At 34.4% G+C, this 21776-nt stretch overlaps 1 protein-coding gene across 1 annotated transcript in view; it reads right to left on the bottom strand.

The window, feature by feature from the left end:
• The window catches only part of LOC126971902 (GTPase-activating Rap/Ran-GAP domain-like protein 3), a 327877-nt gene that overhangs the window by 17144 nt on the left and 288957 nt on the right, over nt 1-21776 (bottom strand). The window contains exons 9-15 of the mRNA XM_050818416.1: nt 19576-19674; nt 18354-18457; nt 11215-11320; nt 6904-7046; nt 6092-6214; nt 4398-4554; nt 2614-2754 (exon numbers count right to left, since the gene is read on the bottom strand). Of these exons, the coding sequence (XP_050674373.1) occupies nt 2614-2754; nt 4398-4554; nt 6092-6214; nt 6904-7046; nt 11215-11320; nt 18354-18457; nt 19576-19674 (873 nt within the window). The remainder of the gene's footprint in view (nt 1-2613; nt 2755-4397; nt 4555-6091; nt 6215-6903; nt 7047-11214; nt 11321-18353; nt 18458-19575; nt 19675-21776) is intronic.

The following is a 21776-nucleotide window of genomic DNA, read 5'->3' as shown; positions in this document are numbered from 1 at the left end:
GGTTCTCCATAGTGAGGTTTTCAAGGAGCTTTCTTCCACCTACTACAAAGCTGTGGAATGAGCTTCCTTGTGTGGTGTTTCCGGGACGATACGACATGGGTACCTTCAAAAAAAGCGCGTACACCTTCCTTAAAGGCCGGCAACGCTCCTGTGATCCTCTGGTCTTACTGTGGTGATCACTAATACCAGGTGACGCGTACGCTCGTTTGTCATCCTATTCCTATATAATTTCCTATTATAAAAAAAAAAAAAAAATTTGCCCGATCGAGTAAACAATCCGGGACATTCTGCGACTTACACCACAATCAATACTATCGAAGTCAAATTAAGTAACTATAGTATAATATAATAAAGTTAGTTAAATATATAAAGGAAATTGTAGATACACTGATTTAATTCGGTTTTTATCCTGTTAAATAATTTCATTCATACGAATGGCGTGTAAAGCCAGTAATTATATTTACCAGTGGGTGGCTCCTTTGCACAGGATGCCGGCTAGCTATGGAAATCATAATGGCGCCTATTTCTGCCGTGAAGCTGTAATGTGTAATCATTACTGTGTTTCGGTCTGAAGGGCGCCATAGCTAGTGAAATTACTTGGCAAATGAAACTTAACATCTTATGTCTCAAGGTGACGAGCGCAATAATTGTAGTGTCACCCAGAATTTTTGTGTTTTTCGAGAATCCTGAGCGGCACTGTATTGTAATGGACAGGGCGTATCAATCACCATCAGCTGAACGTCCTGCTCGTCTCATCCCTTATTATCATAAAAAAATATGTCGTGGTTTACACTCCAGTCGTATCGTTAAAATATTGTAAAACGTGAGATCTATCCGACAATATCGATCTCGTGTAAGCTCATGCTCTTTTTTCCTTGGCCCCGGCGGTACAGCGGTTTCGGTCAATCCTTAGTACGAGTTATTAGGGTTCCGTAGCCAAATGGAAAAAAGTCGAGTCTTTTTTCCGAAACTATAAGAACAATACTGTTGAAACTTGGTAAGTAAATATATAGGTCTTCAAAAATGATATTGAGGTTTCTAAAATATTTTTTTTAAACTGAATAGTTTGCGAGAGACACTTCCAAAGTGGTAAAATGTGCCCCCCCCCGTAACTTCTAAAATAAGAGAATGATAAAACTAAAAAAATATATGATGTACCATTACCATGCAAACTTTCACCGAAAATTGGTTTGAACGAGATCTAGTAAGTAGTATATTTTAATACGTCATAAATCGTATTATCAATAACTTAATTGGAAAAAAATACACTTGTATTAAAACATCGATCAACGTTTCAACGAGCTACAAGAAGTTCTATATTCTGTTTCTTGCTGCTACGGAACCAATCATGGGCGAGTTCGACTCGCACTTGGTCGTTTTTTATTTCTAATATGGAGGCGCCGATGAGATGCTTGGCTACGGTGCTCTCAGCGGTTAATTGCGTTAATGCATGTAGCATTTGCGTACATCGTATTTCCGATATCAACACCTCTTTCGTCGAAGACCATAAAGACCGGGGCGTTCATGTGATGTTAGAAATAAAAAGTCTTTTAATGCTTGTAAATATGCAGATGAACAATATGTTTTGTTATTTGGTAGAGTTTTCGTGACAGGCATCGTCATGCTCGCTTAATGCCACTGCTTATGGCGGCGTCGTGGGGCGGGTCGTTCTCTTCCCTAAAATATGGTCGAGGGAGGTGATGGCTGGACACATTATCAAAGTGACAACTGCTAGCAAATTGTCATTGTAACTAAATACGAACGGAAATAATTATTTCTCACAGTCAAAGAGACAAATTAAATTATAAATAGCGCTTCGTTTCTATCGGCTTCAAATGGCACAAACCAACTCATTAAATGTGATGGCTGGAGTCTAATTAAAAACATAATAAATCCCTTTTGAAAATATTAAAGGCTACCCCAGTTTTCTATTTGACTGCTCTTTCGAAAAACATCTGTGCTGTCAACAGTGAAGTATTGAAGTTATTTTTAGGGCCCGTTTTAATATGAAGCAAAATATGGTGTTTTTCACAGATGTCTATATGAATGAAGATAGTACGGGTCACACTTCATTTTTTAAAACTAGAATAATGTTTTAACAGATTAGGAATGAAGCGAATGCCGAAATTTTATTTATAAATAAAAAAATAAGCCCGCTGAGATTCTGGCACCTATTCTTCTCAGGCCTCAATTTCCGAATGGGCAAAACTTCCTTGAAAACCGCATCGTGGGAACATCACACATCCAGATGGTGGAGATGATATCCTAATTTATGGCGTGTCGTTTGTAGGTGGAATTTGGCGGCAGAAATCAGGTCAAACAGCTCTTCGGAACACTTCTCGTGATAAATACGATAGAAAACACACAATGAAGCGACGTCTCTACGCAACGCCAAGTGATCTAGCCGTTCATAGGCACTGAGTCCAATTCGAGCAGCTCTGAGTTGCACACGGTCAAATGGTTCGAGCTGATACTGGGATGTCCATGGGAGGTTGGCTCACTACTTTTATATAAAAAAAAAACCACAAAGTCTTTCCTGATTTGTCTTATAAAATTAATAGTTGTTGCAAAATAATTGTTCACGTAAATAATGGCATAGGTGTAATGGCATACCTTCTAAAATGTATGTGTTGGAGGTGGTGGAGAGCAAGAGTCGACCTTCAGAGAGCTGCTCCGCGCACACCGGCGTAGCTGGCAGAGGAGCCGCCCGCCACAGACGACCTTCCCATGGAGCACGTCGGGCACCGCCGGAACCTACATGATATATAGAATATAATAACACGGCTGCATTTTGTGACCGACAGTCAGCGCTGACGTCGCTCGAGCCTAGCTACAACAATAAAACATGAACGCGTACAGTCCAGCGCTGATGAATTGCTACGCGCGTACAGCTACGTAGCGCTGACGAAAATTGTCGGCTTATTGGTCCGGCGTACATCAGCCCGCTGACGCTCTATGGCGATAATATACTACAATTGTACAAGCGCAATCAAGTTTGCGGTCAGCTGAGCAATAAACGCAACATGGTCAGCGCGTACGGGTACGCACTACGCTCGTCGATCGAGCAATAAATGCAGCCTTATAATTCATGATCACTACAAAAAATTGGTTGTCTGTAAAGTTTGTTTGCGGATTATAATTTTACATGATAACGTGATAAGAAATCATCTTTCTATACCATCGTTAATATGGGTCATAATTTTTTTGTCAAAATTGTAACATAACCTATTATTACTGCTCTCGCCGACCAATGCTACTTGTGTTTTTAATAATCAAAAAACAAATATATGAAATTATAAAGCTTATTAAATGCAATAATTAAATACCTTTTTTCTGGAATTGTTGTTGTAATAAATAATGAAAACCATCGGTCCGATGGTACGAACGAAAACTCTGCATATCAGACGCATAGGCAGAGTTCTGCTTCAGACAATTTTTGAGCATGATTATGAGTCTAGTTGTTAATTGGACGTCAATTGACTTAAAATCTTATGTCTGAAAGTCACGAACACTATTGCAATGCCGCTTAAAATTTTTGGGTACAACAAGAATCCGTAGCAGTACTGCATTGAAATGGGGCGTATCACTTACCATCACTTTTTCTTGGAAAAAATGAAATACCGCCATCCACACCAGCCTAACCGGAACACAACTTCAAATGTCATCGTTGTTTTGTGACAGCTATAGTTACGATTAACATCAGACATTCCATAGATCCAGAAGAACCATCAAAAATGCAGTTGGACATTATATTTATTATTTGCCTTTTTAAATAAATCAACGCTTGTTTTTTTTCTCGTCCCATAAGGGACAAATTTTTTAATGAAAATAATTTCATTAAAAAATTGGTTGTCTGTAAAGTCGGTTTACTGACGATAGTTGAACGTGACAACGTCTTAAGAAAATACTGTTGGAATGGTAGCATTTTTCAAAAGAAAATTTTAATTTCATTTGTTTAATAGATTTGTATGTATATAGAGAAGGAGGTAATTGGAAATCACAATGAAATTGATCAAGTTAGATTTATTTGTATATACGCATAAATACAATTATGTCAATTTCTTTAACAATTTAATAGTTTTTACAAGTATAAATGTGCGTTGAGCAATTGTTTTACAACTTTTAAACATGTGTAATATTTAATTTCTTACAATCTGTGTTATTCTGATGTCGAACGCTGCCGAACGCAAAGGCCGATTGTGCTTCTTTGTCACTCGTTCCGCGCTCTCGCTTGCACTTCAAGCCTTACATGGAACGCCTCAGAGCGAGGTAACGCCGCATGAGTCATGTTTTTTCGTGCGTGCAGCCGGCTCTATCGAATTATAAGACGTTGTCACGTCAAAAAAAGAGAAATTTGAACCTAATCCATAAGATATTAGTTGATATAATTGCCTGACCAGTAGAAGCGAGACTGGTAGGAGCATCGCCGCGTAGCACCGCGTCCAGTTTGAGCGCCTGACCGACGTGCAGAAAGCGCTCGGTACGAACGGAGCCAGCGCCTCCTGCCGCACCTCCCGACCACACATCTGACAACGCCCGCCGGGATAGCATGGGCTACAAATGATCAAATCCATAAAAATGCTCTTCCCCCGGGGAGATAAAATAGTGGAGGGTCGTTTGAAATCCATGAGTGTCATAGGTCAAGTAAGGCTCAAAACAGCGGGGGGAGATGCTCCCACTCTTTACCTCAACTCCGACTGCATTCAACTCGCTAGCTAGTAGGTACATTAGTTTCAAAGCTCTCAATGCAAACTCGACCACCACCACTTACAGGAAAACCGGTTTGAATACCATATATCGATAATAAATGATAGTCTGTCAAAAAATAAATATCATGATAAAAACACAATAAAAGTTTGGTACCTTTTGACAAACAGAATAAAACTCGGCCTACGATGTCTAGGTCAACTTAGGTTTATTTATATAAATAACTTATAATAATGGTATTATTTATTTAAAAAAAATTACGTATTTATTTCTTATTCAATTAAATGAAATAAATGATAGACCCTAAGATCTTCACTGATATAATTATTGCATGCGCAGAAGTAATTGTGCCCATAATAATCGAATTTATTTTAACTTCGAGAAGGGAATAGGAACATGTAGTTGTTGTTGTTTGTAAGAGTTTGACAACACGCCCAATAGATAATAAACAGAACAGATAAGAATGAAAAATTGTTTATACTTTTTGAAAAGAACTTATAAACTGTATTTATAATCGACTCTCAGTGTGAATCAGACTCATTAGTGAATCTGTTAAAGTCGGTCAACATTTATCCCCGGTGAAAGGTTTTGCTATTGACAAAAGATAATTTCTTTAAATTCACCTTTTCATTAAATATTGCAAAAATTCTAGGCTGGTTGTGTGCAGGCCTAAAATGATTAGTGTTTATTATATTAAGTAGGGCAATTTTGTCATTACATGATTTAAAACGGGAACTGATGTAGCTTCATGATGAATAAATATATTTAGACTATTCTATCTGTAAAGCCAAAGAATATATAATAGTACAAGCACAGAAGTCTCACTCTGCAAAATCAATTAAAGAAATAGGGACTATCGCGGGCATACAATAAGGTGTAATTTAGATCGCACAGCGCTATTTACCTACATTTTTCTACTCTCATTCTATCGCGTGACTATTACCTATTCAGACGACAATAGGGTTGTCTTCTTTACCAAAAACTGTACCGACCTAGTTTAAGTTCATCTTTTAAAAATTGCTTAGGTTTTTCTGTAAAATAAGTAGGTATGTAATCGTAATTTTAAAACAATATTCTTTCGTTGTCAAACCTATGTAGGTTTGACAACGTTACTAATGTTAGTTGCAGATAGTAATGTGTGCGTTGGAAGAAGGACATGTCTTGAGTCCTTACTGGCTGGCCTACTGTGTAGAGACCGCCGCGTGTACTTACGATTTCAATACCTACACGGGGAGCGAGACGGGCCTGGTAAAGCTGAAGTTAGTAAAATATCGGGATAACAAAAATATAAATAGCAAAACCATTTTAATATCGCCCGAAGTATGAATTTATTTTCTGTAGCGACATAATTCTAACGCAATTCACGTTATCAAGATTGGCTTACCACTTTATGATCGGAGCAGTGTTCAGCGTAAATATCCCGTATCAATGTATCCAGAGTCCTTTGTCGTTTTAATGCAAATGTCGGGGTTTGAAAAGCTGCCTTCTCACCATTCATCAGCTTCACCTAATCCAAAAATATAAAAAATAGTTAATTTTGATGACACTTTATCCGGAACAGTAATTACACCGTTTTCGCTCAAGTATAGAATGATGCGATTTTACCAACCATGCTCTAAGAAATTTAAAAGATTTATTAATATTTACTTAAAATGAAACACTACATTAATAGTTTATCTTAAATTATTAATTATTATACGTCTAGATAGACTGTGACAGCTGTGAAAACGTCCAAAAAATTGAGGTTGATACTTAGCCTCTACTTTGAGCAATGCACGCACACTAACACGTACAAATCGCGAGTGTAAGACGTAGCTGTCTTGCACACAAAAGTAATAAACCAGGCCTGTTTTCATCAGTTGTCTAGCAGAGCAAGAGGCTCTATCTACTAGACGTATAAATTATCTAAGTAACTTACAATACACTATTAGATAAACATCTGAATATTTTACTGTAGTTGTATACTTAATAACTGATCTTAACCTAAACCTTCGAAAAGTAAATGTAAAATTCAATGAAAATTATTAAAAATCCTTTATCAGAAAACCTTGAGAGAAATAAGGCGAAAGTAATAGCAAAAAATATTTCACAGCTGTAAAAACATCTAGATCGCAACAAGTAAATAAAAAACAAAAGAAATCGCCTTCCCACTTAAGTCGATAACAGAATTAGGATAACGATAATAAAGTTGCTTACTAAGAGGAACTCCCTGAAGAGCTGTGGGTCGTTGAAGATCGGCGGGCAGGGGAGGGAGGGCCCGAACGGAGGGACCGTGTCGTCTGTGTACACGCTCAGCCTGTAGCCCTCTCCCTCTACCTCCGATACGACTGCGAATATATCTGTTTTTGCTTAGGAAACTTTTGTTACAATTCTTGACACAGAAACATTTGTTACCAACGGTACCAACCTTGTAAATTTTACTCCTACCGTATATTATTTTAAGATGAGTAAAATGTTTATTCGTATATATAAACTTGTAATAAAATCTCTTTGGCTGTACTATTTGTATCTAGCTGGTGTTGATAAAAGATTGAGGCTGACATCTATAGAGCGTGCATAGACTGTGCTCAGACTTTACTTATGTATATCTTAACACCCTTATTCATAATGTTCCGCTTACTTTAAACAGCCGCTAAGACAGAGTGCGAATTATTAATGCTTTAAGTTAGCAGACTATTATGAATAAGGGGGTATATCTTTAAACAAGCAATACTTGTATATAGTATGTAATCTGAACCTCGGAAACGGCTCCAACGATTTTCATAAAGTTTAGTATATATAGGATTTCGGGGGCGATACATCGGTCTTGCTAAGTTTCAATTTAAAAAAAAGTCGTTTTGTCCGTGTTTTATTGAGAACAGCTACAATAGAATACAAAGGTAAATTTCGCCACTATATACAAGACTATAATAGCTCAGATGGTTGATCCGGAAAGCAGAAGACCCCGATTCGAATCCAGGTGTCCTATTAGTTTTTTTTGTTCAAGTTTTGTACGATCTTCAAAATCCGAGCAAGGCTCGGTCATCCGGATATTATATGACTAAACTCAGCTGAGTGTGATAAAACGCGAGCATAACTTTTGCATTGGGCTGTTATTTCAGCTGTCAAATACGAAATCAAAGATTATGCTAAGCTTAGACTCAGTTAAGTTTTACGTGAGTAAGGTCTGAGCAAAGTTAGCTCTATTGATCTCAGCCTTAATTTTAAGAAAATACACAAATTAGTAAAATTTTGTTTCTAGCTATTTATCATTTGTTTTTCCTTCTTCCCAAATTAGTGAACCTTTCATTAAAAACGGAAAAAATGTGATTCAAGTCGAGATAAAAATTGGTGAGGTTTATGGATCTAATGCAGTGTCAGTAAGAGTAGCACAAAGTTGGTTTAGGCGTTTTCAATACGGGAATTTTGATCTCATGGTGGACGCCATTTTGAAAAGATCCAGTATTAGTAGTTATTGAAGAGATTGTTAACTTATGTTGAAAAGCGGATCGCGTACCACGCATAGACTAAAGCAAAACTCGGGCTGGTGATAGTGATGGTGGGATTTGAAGGGCATTGTTCATTATGAGCTATTACCGGCGAACAAAACTATTGTTTCAGATCTGTAATGCAAAATACTGATGTGATGAAAGCAATAAATTGAGGACAATCGACTGAAATTGATAAAAAGAAAGGGTGCTGGCTTCATCACAAAAATCGCTAAACCATGTTTAGCCTCTTAGCAAAAATTAAAAGAGTTTATATGGGAGGTGCTAATGCATCCGCCATATAGCCCTGACCTGACACCTTCAGATTTACACCTGTTTCAGTCTATAAATTTAATTTGCACAAAAATTTATGAAAAATGCGTGATTCAAACCCGCACCTCTTGGGTTACATCTCATCAGACGTTTGTCTTAGTTGGTAAGAGCACAGAAGTAATCAGAAGTATCACTTAAAAATAAGAAACTATTTTCGTCTCTTCAGATTTTTTGCCAAAAGAAATTGTTTCGTTTTTTTGATCAAAAGTCTCATAATTTCTACAACAACGGGAAGTGATTGATTGATCACCATTCATGAAACTACAAGTGGGCAAAAATCTATCGAACAAATTGTTGAACTCTTGAGTTTTCATTAAGGGCAATGAAAGTTTCCCCCACAATGTTATCTTTTGATGTCTTTATTCTAAGGATGCACTAAGTCTAAAAAGTATTTTGTAAGTGCAAGATAAAGTTGATTTTCCTGTGGGAAATCGTAAAGTCAAGAATTTCGCAATATATGTACATAATTGCGAAATGAATGTAGCAGAACGTCACAAGGTAAATTATTTAAAGAAATAGACACTATAACAGTTGCCTCACAATATATTCTTGATAATGTAATGTATGTACATAGGCACATAGGTGATTTTGCTAGAAACAGTCATAACCAGAATGCTATCACCAGCAACAGACAAAAGTTTAATGCCTACTCCTCGGCTAAGTCGAGTTAGACTTTTGTGGGGCGATGTTTCTTTTTATTTTACAACAAGATCCCTGAAAAAGATAAAAAAAAGTATTTCGAAATTCAAAGGAATTGTTAAAAATGTTTCTGTGGTAAAAATAAAATTACTATTTCTTAATAGGTACGTAAGTATTTATCCCTACTCTAGGCTATTTTATAAATGACTTTACTCTAGGCTATTTTATAAATGGAGCGACTGCAGTCAGGCTATTTAAATTAAAAAAAAAAGAAGAAGCCCGCTGAGTGTCTTCCCCCCGTTCTTCTCATGTCTGAGGCAAACATTTTCGAATGGATAGTAGTTTTGTCTTTCAATAAGTGATTTCATATCCTTTTTGAATAAAAATATTTGAATTTGAATATTATCTGTTGCTTTATCTAAATTGACCTAATTCAGGTTTGCGCAGACCTTTGCGCACCTAATCCTCCAAACAAAATCAGTTTACGTCAACTCGGATATGGAATAATCAAGGACAAAGTGCAAAGCCACCGAAGAGATTTTGCGTAATACGGTTGGCTAACCATCAATTTGAATGACTTCCTTAAACCCAACATTCTATACAGAATTTATTTTTATTTGTGAATCTGTAGAAAGTGCAAACACATCAATATGATTGTATTAAGAATTATCCAAATATTTTCACTTTTCTTTAGTGTTAATTTCGCCAATATTTTTCTTTAAACAATTCGACACGTGTTTCGCCTCTTTATGAGACATCCTCAGGGCATGTTGACTCGCCAAAGTCTGGCACGAGACTGCTCGTGCTGTCGATTAAGAATTGTTGAATAATTTTAATGAATTTTAGTAAAAATTGTTGAATCAGTATGAAGATGCTGACATAGTTGGTCTTAACTTTCGTTTCTTCGAAACCCATTTCGAGAAAATCTAATATGCAACATTACGTTAAATCACAATTAAATTCATTACTCATTTTGGCCCATGGTCTGAGATTTCAAGCCGTCGTCAAAATTAAAACGATCACAATTCAAATATTTTGAATTAATAATAATTATTATTATTTTAGCTACTTACTTTTTTGCTTTTAGAATTAATATTCGGCTAAACTTTTAACAGTCCTATAGCTTACCCGAACTGGCGTAATAATAACTTTAATATGATTGTAAGTAATTTTTGTATTATGTTCTTGATGTGTTTTATTAACTTTTATGAATAATAATTATTTGAGACCTTTTTCAGATTCGAGAATTCTAAGTACTTAATCTCAGTGAGATACGGACAACAAGAGCTTCAACTTAAATTCCTAAATAAAAAACGCAAAAATCAATTTATTTACAAATTAAATTGTTTTAAATTTTCTGCTATTATCAGTACAAGAGCTTCAACTTAAATTCCTAAATAAAAAATGCAAAAATCAATTTATTTACAAATTAAATTGTTTTAATTTTTCCGCTATTATTAGTATACTATTTTTACAGTACAGTTTTCTACAGTATATCGAATTATCATATAGGCTTCTGTTTGCGGCCTATATGATAATTCTTTTAAAGTGCTGTATGTACAATAATGTAATAATTTTATTTGAAGTATATATTGATATAGAGTTAAAAAAAAGAAAACAGTCGAATAATGTTTCCTCTTCAATATATGATCAATAAGCATGGAATAAATTCAAGTTCTGCATCTTGTTGGCCTTACTTTATATATAAAAAATCTCAATTCAATTGATATTTTTTATGTATGTACACCTATTAAGATGAAATTTATGATCCGATTAACATGATCCATCTTTAGTTTGATGCGAAATGGTCCATTTGGTCCCATATTTTTTTTTCATGAGGTGGCTTAAATTGTTCAGTAGTTTGTTTCCTATATATTTTGAACAATAAAAAGAAATAACGTCCAACATCAGCAAGCTGTCATCGGTACGCAGTTGTACGCGGACAGTACTTTTGTTTGGTGATTTGAAATGACGTCACTAAAATGGCGGCCTGTCAATATATTAACGCGCGGGGTTATATATAATTATTTCAATTTCTATTCCTATATTAAGTAATATCAAAGGATACGAGTGAAGTGACTTTTCACGCATTGAGGATTGAAGGTGTTGTGAGTGGAGTCCTCAGTAAATATGATGTTGACGATGTCGTTCCCGATGTGCCGTTTTCGCTCCAACTATAAAAGTAATAACGAGTTAGTCATGGACTAGTAAAAAAATAAGGACTCCGTGTCACCTTACATAGCAGTGTAGCACCAAAACAAGCCGATTAACGTGTAAATACATAGCCCTACGTACTAAAGGCCGACAGGCGGCCATTATGAGAATTGTCATCGTCTGTGACAGATCAGTTTGCGTCTTAATAAAATATTTTAAAAATGCCGTCGTGCGTTGTGAAAAAGTGTAAAATCGATACTATATAAGTATTTGTGGCCATATATGATTGATTGATTGATGATGATGATTGATGATTGATTGATGAGAAAAATTGTGTAACTAGTATCCCCCGTAACCGCACACACACTAGCATAACTGTGCTTCACTTGGTAATATCACGGCGCGGAGTCCTTCTTTTTTACTCGTCCGTGGAGTTAGTAAGTCTTTCCACAGCTTTGTATATGCTTCTACATTATGATCCCAGAAAATGTACAAAACAAATGTGTTACGAAATTTAAAAGAATTGTTAAAAACCGTTTGTGTGGGAAAGGTTACTATAATAGCATAAGCGATTTTCTTGATGATACCACAGACTGGGAAAGAAGCGAACAACCTCAGGCTCTTAAATTATAAATATTTATTGTACGATATTACATGGTAATTCATATTTTTATAAAAAAAAGCCCGCTGAGTTTCTTGCGCCCGTTATTCTCATTTCTGAGGCAGTCTATATTGAATTGGTGGTAGTTTCTGACGTTCAGTAAGTGATTTTGAATCCTATTTTGATTAAAAATATTTGAATTTAAATTTGAATTTGAAAATATTAGCATAAAGAGTGTATATCAGTGGGAGGATTCTTTGTTCTCCCGTAGGTAAACTTCGAATAGTGTGATTAAATAACAAAAAAATGTATTTATTATATTGTAAAAAAGCGTGTTGTTTGTTTTTTTCTTTTGATTATTTTTGCTTTTTTCGTCTTAAAAAGATGATAATAATGCAACGAATTAGCACGCCACGTAGTCTTTGGTATAAAGAGACTAGCGGACATAATAAAATCGCTTATTCTGAAGATCCTGATAAGAAAAACGGAACAGACCCTATGCATTATTAAATTCATTCCAATCCTAGACCAGTGTGCAAAGTTTCAAATTAATATGAGATTTTAAAGGGATCGAAATCACTTTAAAAAAATCCGTTACATACAACCAGACGAACACACCAAGCTAATAAAAGTGGAACATACTGCTTCAACTGTTGTATTGTCATCAGTCCTCAAAGAGGATGTAAATACTACGTTATAAGAGGCGGGACTGCCAAAGTAAAAATTTAAATTTAGTTTAGTATGAAACGTGCAGTGATTTGACATAATTTAGAAATAGTAGTAATTACAGTATGGCGATTGGCGACGAAGTATAATCCGGCTAAGTTTGAATGCGAAAAGTTGCTTGAAACGTAGTGGATTTCGGGTATCTCCGTTTTTCACAAGATTATAGTCGTCATCTATCAATCTATCAATGACTGCACGTTTCATACAATCGAGTGAATCGCTGTTTTCTTAGATAAGTGTGCAAAGCAATACGTATGAAGCTAATAAAAGCGTGTTAATAACAGTACATCATCTCACAAATAGATTGAAAAAATACGTGTTGTGGAGCAGTAATTGTAATGACAAAAGTAGGAAATGGATTAAAATATCAGGCTCAGTCCGACATAGAATTGCGATTGAAAACAGAAATAAGTCATTAATCCATAAATTTATAGATTAAATATGGATTGGCCTACATTCCACTGATCCACCTGATCCGATCAGGCAAATAAATCAATAAGATATGTACGGAGGGTGGACGGTAAATGGAATGGAAAGACAGACGAGATGGTATAATTAAACTAGCTGACCCAGCAAACGTTGTTTTGCCATAAAAATTAATGATAAAAAAATTCAATAAATAAAAATTGTGGAGTGTAAAAAAATAGATTACGACTGATTCTCAGAATCTACCCAATATATCGTACATAAAATTTATCGTTCTACAATAATCATTATATTCGATTGCCATCTTGCAATTCTATTGCGTATCTGTGGATGGAATAGAATAATATTAAAATTGCGATACAAAAATAGGTGTTCATTGATGTGTATACTGGTGAAAATTTGAAGTTGTATGTATGTATAATGTTGAATTATAATAAAAAAAATTGTCAAACAAATTAAAAATAAAAATTTTGGGGTTGGTGACCTTATCATTTAGAGGTATAAAAAATAGATATTGGCCGATTCTCAGACCTAACCGATATACACACAAATTTTCAAACAAAATGGTTTAGCCCTTTCGGAGGGGTTTGGTAACAAACACCGGGACACGAGAATTTTATATATACTCGTAAGGTAAAGCAATAACAAGAAATAACAATTTACTAATTAAAAAAAAATATTGAAGTAGGCGTTACTTTGCGGAGATCCATAATTATACAAATGATTTGTGTTTTCTTTAGTGTTAATTTCGCCAATATTTGGTTTTAAACAATTCGACACGTGTTTCGCCTCTACACGAGGCATTCTCAGGACGTGTTGTCTCGCCAAATCTGGCATGAGACTCGTGTAGAGGCGAAACACGTGTCGAATTGTTTAAAGACAAATATTGGCGGAATTAACACTAAAGAAAACTCAAATCATTTGTATAATTTACTAATAGACATTCACGAGTCTCTTAAAATAATGAGACATATTTTAGAATAGTCATTCACATAGCAACTATATTGATTATATTTTCCGATAGCCTTTTTATTTCACACAAAGTAAAAGCTGTGCAACTTTGCAAACAAATTTACTGTAGTAGAACGAGCTATAGTGGCCTAGTTAAACTAACACAGCACAAACTGTTTCACTATACGGTTCTACAGTATTAACAATGTAAATGAGCAAAGGTCAACTTTACGCCAAGTAACACTTTTATGAGGTCACAATAATTTATAATCTAGTCAGTTATACGTCAATTTTTACCGACTATAATCTGAATAAACGCATTCCAAATTTGAATAAAATAAATTGGCTGTTGTAGAGACTGCTGATAGAAATGAAAACTTAGAAAGAAGCACTTCAAAAAGAAGGAGTTTCTATATTCGATTGGTATTTTTTTATGTATGTTCCGATAACGCTGAGATTTCTGATCGGATTTACGTGATTCTTCTTTAGTTCAATGCGGAGTAGTTGTCTTTTGGCCACATAAGAGTTTTACATAGTTTGGCTTAGTTGTTTTCATTTTATGAATATTTTTGTTAGCGTGGATGATGTAATTGTAGTTTGTGGTCGGTTTTTTATAGTTTTTACTCAAGTTGATTTTATATTATTATTATTATTACATTTGGCTTGGCACCGACTTCAAATTTATCAATATGTTACACAGAAAAATAATAGTATTTTATTAATATTAAAGGTATTATTAGGTTTGCATAATTGTATTCAATGAAATCTTTATTATGTTATTTTAATGCTTTTAAGGTGTTTTAAAGGTAGTTTTTCTTTTGTATTTACCTTTTTAGAGTTTGTACAAATATCAAATGGGGCCTCGATCCAAGATTGATGTTTTCATCTATTTTCTTCTTTTAGCATTTCAACAAACGATCTTTAAAACATTTTGGTATGAATTATTTAATATTTATTTATTTATTTTTATTTTATCTTTTTCATCTTATTTTGAATCCATCTATGGGGTTATGTATGTTCTTAGGTTATTATAATTAAACCGATAACCGTTTAACACTACATTTCCAAATCTTAATCTCAGTAATTTTAGCTAGCTAGCTGCGGCGCCCTTCAGACTGAAACAACAATGCTTACACATTACTGCTTCACGGCAGAAAAAGGCACCGTTGTGGTACTCATTATCTAGCCAGCATCCTAATACAAATTGACTAAGACAAATATATATTATTAGATACAATTTACGATTTAAGAACTTTATTTCTCAGAAGAATATTACAATATTCACTTATAGAGAAAATATATTCTAATTACTATATATATAATATGCGAGCCGTGAGAATATAACAATATCTAAAATATATCGATTATTTTTTTCTTCTTTAACTATAAATATTAACAGAGTAAGTAAAGTGGAAAAAAAAACAGTAAACACACACTAGATGAAACACTTAAAAAGAAATAACTATACAAATTATAATCTAAAGAACATTCATAAATAAGTTACCTACACTACACTAATGAATATCAACTAAAGACACAATTCTGAATACAATAATACAAGAACTTTAGTGAATTACGCGATCGAGCGGCGCGATGCGCATGCGCAGACCGTCATTCGCATATGAATTTGGAAACTTACACGTACTTACTTTAGACTGTGACTGCTGTGAAAACGTTGAAACATTTTTTTAAGGTTAATAGTTAACCTCTATTTTGAGCAACACTAAAGTAATAAACCTGGCGTGTTTTGATCGGTTGTCAAGCAGCAAAAGGCTCTATCTAGATGTATAAATTATCATTCCCACTTACTACATACAATTCCTATATCTTTGCATTTTATTTATAATATTTAACACACATTTCGGTTGTCACATCATTAAATCAATTTAAGTGTATAAAAGTAATATACGTCTACCAAATATATTGGTTTCGTCAGGCAACAGTGGTTATGATCAGTGATGTGTTAATATCACACTCCGTTGGATATATATTATTGTGACATTAATCAACCTCATTGGAGCTTTGGATAAATGTACAATTTATTCAGCCTTTCGTAATATATTTGTTTGTCGCAATATAAAACTTATATTACGCAATTCTTTTTCCCCTGTTTATTTTCAATTTGTCATCTACCAGTGGGAGGCTATGGGTACCATAACGGCGCCAATTTCTGCCGCGAAGCAGTAATGTGTAACATTACTGTGTTTCAGTCTGAAGGGCGCCGGCTACGGCTACAGTAATTTCACTAGCTATAGTGAAATTACTGGGCAAATGAAACTTAACATCTTATGTCTCAAGGTGACGAACGCAATTGTAGTGCCGCTCAGAATTTTTGGGTTTTTCAAGAATCCTGAGCGGCACTGCATTGTAATGCGTAGGGCGTATCAATTACCATCAGCTAAACGTCCTGCTCGGCTCATCCCTTATTTTCATAAAAGAATTTGATTTTGTCGAAGTGTTCCATCCATAAACTCCATTTTTCGCAGAACTAAGTGCAACACTTCGTATGAAAATGGCTCTAATTTATATTGTATTTAGGTATGATTTTGCTATGTAAATATTACTATATTTCTCAAAATATTCCATTCACATACACAACGTAACACTTTGTAGCTCAACTCCAAAATTTTATATTTAGTTCTTTAGCGCGTATTTAGACTTTGCTCAGACTTGATTTACGTAAAACTTAGCTGAGTGTGATAAAATGTGAATTTTTTTTATGGGAAAAGGAGGACAAACGAGTTTACGGGTCACCTCGTGTTAAGTGACCACTGCCGGACACATTCTATTGCAACATCACAGAGCGTTGCCGGCCTCTAAGGAAGATGTACGCGCTTTTTTTGAAGGTTCATTCCACAGCTTTGTAGTACGAATTTTGTAGTAGAAGAAAGCTCTTTGAAAAGCACACTGTGGAGGACCACCCCACATCCAGATGGTGGGGATGATATCTGAATTTGTGGTGTGTCGTGCGAAGGTGGAATTCAGTGACAGGAATCAGGTGAAATAGCTCTTCGGAACACTCCCCGTGATAAACGCGAACTTGACTTTTGCATTGGGCTGTCTTAGCTTAAGCTCAGCATAATTTCAGCTGTCAAATGATAACGAAATCAAAGATTTTTCTAGAAAGTTTTACGTAAGTAAAGTCTTAGCAAAGTGTACGCTGTATGGATCTCGACCTTAGTTTATGCCCGTTGTTGCTAATGGGTGTTATACTCAGGTTTAGATCCAGAATGTACGTGTTTCGCCGCACAATCTAGACTCTTAAAGTAAATTTATATCTAATCTCATCATCGATGGCCATGCGAGGATCAACAGACTCCCAGTAAAGTCCAGTCTTCCACATATTTTAATCTGTAATATAAATGATTTCCACCAATGTATTAACTCATCACGAAATCTCTGGAATCATAAGTTGTAGAGACTTGAAATTTGGTAGGAATATCCCTTTTGCCGTGTAGAGATTGTCGGGTTTGAGGAAATTCCACCGATAAGAGATTTTTTTATTATGCACATAACAACGTCTGTCGTGTCAGATAGTTTTCAATAACGCAGTTAGCTATCACTGTTTCTTTATCTTACTACTTATAATCACGGTAAATATATTTGCACTTACTTTCGTTTGTAAATCTGAAAAAAATACTCTTTTTTTACATTATCTTATCTTGGGAGTTGCGTGTCAAAGACTTAAGGGGCTAAAGAGGACATCACTTTACGGAGAGCCAAACACAAGCAATCTAAACTTCCACTGGCACGCAGAGCTTAGCTTAAAATATTTCAAGCCAACGTCATGACCGTACTGTGTGGCTGTTAGACGGATTAAGTCGCCAAGTACGCCTCTCTGCAATTCCAGGTTTTAGAATTGATTTTAAGCCAAATCTTAGAATTGATTTTAAATTTCGATTCTTTGCATTTGGTCCATAAATTGCAATCCAACTTTTGCCAGGGCTTTGCAATATTATTTATCTATTTGTTCTGCTACATTTATAACATAATTTTAACATTACAACAAATAACGTTTTAAACTCATAATAAATATATCTTCTTTTTACATGCATTTTATTAGCTTCACCTGTATGTATGGTAACCGACTCACGATTTATCTAAAATTCGGAAATTTTCGAATACCAACAGGAATCAACAATACATAATTCAACAATAAAATTAAAAGTTTAAAAAGAACAATAAAAACACACTTTTATAAATATACCAAACTAAAAAGTATTTTCTCTTTTATAGTTAGATTTCTAGAAAAGCGTGTTTTTTAGTTTTTTTAATTATTATTTATTTATAGTTTTATTTGAAGATAAACTGTCTTAAGAAATACAGTTTTAGTAAAACGGTATACTAACCTGTTGTTTGTTATCTTTTGATATTGGTAACATTGTAGATACGTGGAACATAATTTCGTGCCCCTGATGCATCGTGTAAATGGAATGACTCCCCGTCATGTCACCTGGAAGTATATAAAACATAAGTACATTAATATAATTGTGGTGATACGAGCTGCTACGTTCATAATAATAAAACAACAATTTCACCACCTACGAAAGGGCGAACGCTACGCGAGTAGCCATTGTTGTGATTATTGACTAACCAATGAGCAGTCAGTACCCGGCGCCCACTCATTCCAGTTGATTGACTAGATTGTTTGCATTGTGCATATATAGTATATATATTGTATTAAGAGTCTAATGGCTAAAACCTAGTAACTGGCAAATTTCATGATTCTTTTTTTTGCGTGTCATAAGTACACGGCTTAAATAGTGATTTATCTTGGATTGGTTTAGCAGCTTGACTTTTTTACGCGTTCAAGATAAACGCAGTTGTTAATATTTGACGTTTATTTCAATTTGAGACGCCTTCTTAAGAAAAAGGGCCTAGACATACTAGATGGATAAGTTTGCGAACTTAACTAACTTAGTTATTTTTCTTTACCTTTCTACGGAATGAGAATAAATTGACACTAACACAAAAACTTGGCCATCGTGTTAAGATATTTCAAGATTAAGAGGAGATTCTGATGATTATACAAATTATGTGTGTAACCAAAATTTATGAATGATGCGGGACTCGAACCCGAGAGGATTTCCGAGATTCATGAATTTTGGTTAAAAATTTAAGTTGTTTTATGTATCCCAGAAGTGAGGGATCACTTTAAAATAATGCTCATCTCGTCACTTTTATTCATAAAAAAATAATTCCAATGAAATTTCTCATATAAAACACATTCTAGAGATATTTGACCATTTGTCTCAAGAGTAGAGCTTAAAGAATCGGTGGTATTGTTAAAAATGTAAATGTAAACTATGTAACTGTTTTCAATGAACCTACTTGAATAAAAATATTTGATATTGACTTGAAATTACAAGAAACAACAATAGTCAAAGTTGTGTTCTATAAACAATACAACAAGAGCGATAATTGGAACGATGACCTGCTCAAAGTAAGCACTGGAAAACATTCATCTGTACATACTAAGTAACGCTCCCAAAGTAAATCAAATAAGGCAGTTGTAGGTCGAGAGGTAAGTCCCTCATATCTAGTTTACGACCGAAAGTCTATCGTTATTACCTTTGACATCCAGCCCTCCTCGAAAACGGTTCCAGCCTCTTAATCGAATTCTGTCTCCTAAAAGTGATATAAATCTATCCCATTTCTCGTTCCCCTTTTCTGAAATACATCTTTAATTTAATAACAGGACTTTCAATTTGCTAATTATATTACATCTTGTTACGTAGATGATAAATTAATAAGGACGTAGGATTTACATAACAAAAGACCGCAATACCTTTGGTCCCTCCTTGACTTAGGGAATATGCCAATCACTCAATAAGATTTCTGCTAGCATTACGGAATTTTTGTAAATATTGCAATGTAATTCAATTTTTATAAATTTTTTAAATCATTATTTATCGTTTTGTCTGTAAACGGTACTTACTATATTGTACCGCAGTTATTATTTGTCTGAATCTTGCATTGAAATCTTATCGAAATTAATTAAAAGTTCTAAACATACAATCATACTTTTAATGTTTAATATAAAATGCTTGGATAATAATCACTACCGCAACGCCAATAGTTGGTATCGACTAATGAAGTTTATATATTTATCTACACCCATGCTTTAAATCCACTATTAAAGATTCTAAAACAGTTAGCTTATTGCCAACATTAAAATACCCAATATCCTAATAACCGTTACATCATCCAAACGAGTGTTGTAATGAAATTCAGTACAACATTACATCATCGGTTTTCATAATAACTCTCCTTTGGATGATATTATGGTTAGGACTGGCTTTTTTTAATAGTAGACGACCAGGACGTTCAGTTGATGGTAACTGATACGCCTCGCCCATTGCAATGCAGTGCCTCTCAGGATTCTTGATAAACCCAAATATTCTTAGCGGCACTACAATTGCCCTCGTCACTTGAGACATAAGATGTTAAGTCTCATTTGCCCAGTAATTTCACGGTTTACCTGTTTCAGAATCTTTTTTAGAAGATTCATATTATGGGTGTAGAAAAAGTCTTGTATGCAGCTGTTGATAATTAGGTATTAAAATACTCATGTGATACTATTATCACACTCGGCTTCGGCTTATGTAATTATAACCCACATTCGTGTTTTAATTTAATTTATTACACAACAGTTGCATAAATAATTAATTCAATCAGTCAATATTTATTTTATTATTGTATAAAATAATTACCTCTAACTCTATTTTCTTTCAGATCTTTTACATATTTCTGTATATACTTTATAACATTAAATATTCTTGTGATTAAAGTAAACTTTTGTTATTTGGTGTTATTTGAAAAGTTTTGTTCTCGTAAACATTCATTTAATAATATTATGGTAATGTGTGAGCCAACAAAAGCCTGTTTTGTGTTTGGGCTCAGGCTTACTTCACTAACAATATGAATATTGATTTTAAACAAAGAAAATTATCTAAAGGGTTAGCTATGTGAACAACAAAATAATAATAGCTGGCATGTAATGAAATGTGATATGTCATATAAATGACTAACAATAGGTATTGTAATTGAAAATGAATTTACTCGTAAAATCTGCTCAGTAATTTCGTTGCATGACGGCAACAATTAACTGCTTCCTTTTTAAACCAAGTCTATAAACAAAAAAAAAATCTAGTTCGACCTGCGGATTCATTGCAGGATTCTGTATAATCTCGAACGAATTTACATTCAATTTAATACAAATTTCACAAAAATCGGCATCTTTTTGCCCTTAAGAGTGATTTCCTAATTCTGTTCAGGCATTATCAATAAAAAATTTAAATGATTTATTAAAAATGGATCTGTTGTACATCCTACTCCTCCACAGCTGAATACCTAAGCGATCGGACAGCCTGGGACTATGTTATGACTATTTTATAGCAATAACAATGGCGGTACAATATTTTATATTATATTAAAAATAGCGCCGAAAAAAGAATGCTTCTTCTTTCTCAGAGCGCCATTTGTTTCCGAAGCGGTAGTAATATTAGCATTTTACATCAATAAGAATTCTAAGGGAATCGATTTTGAGAAAATAATTGTCTTTTATGCCCATATGCTTTTTAAGAGTTATTTCAGTTTTATAAGTATCGCGTAAGTATATGTTACTGCATGTGAGCTTATTTGTGTAACAACAAAATTAAAATTTTCGGATTCTATAAGCCATTTCTGCATTTTAAATGTCACTTCTCAAATTTGAATTCTCGACCAACAGAAACTAGAACGTTCCCTATACTTTTGAAAAGCTTTCAAAA

Source organism: Leptidea sinapis, chromosome 24 (assembly GCF_905404315.1).
Source record: "Leptidea sinapis chromosome 24, ilLepSina1.1, whole genome shotgun sequence".
Lineage (NCBI taxonomy): Eukaryota > Metazoa > Arthropoda > Insecta > Lepidoptera > Pieridae > Leptidea > Leptidea sinapis.
This window is presented reverse-complemented; position numbering and strand designations above follow the sequence as displayed.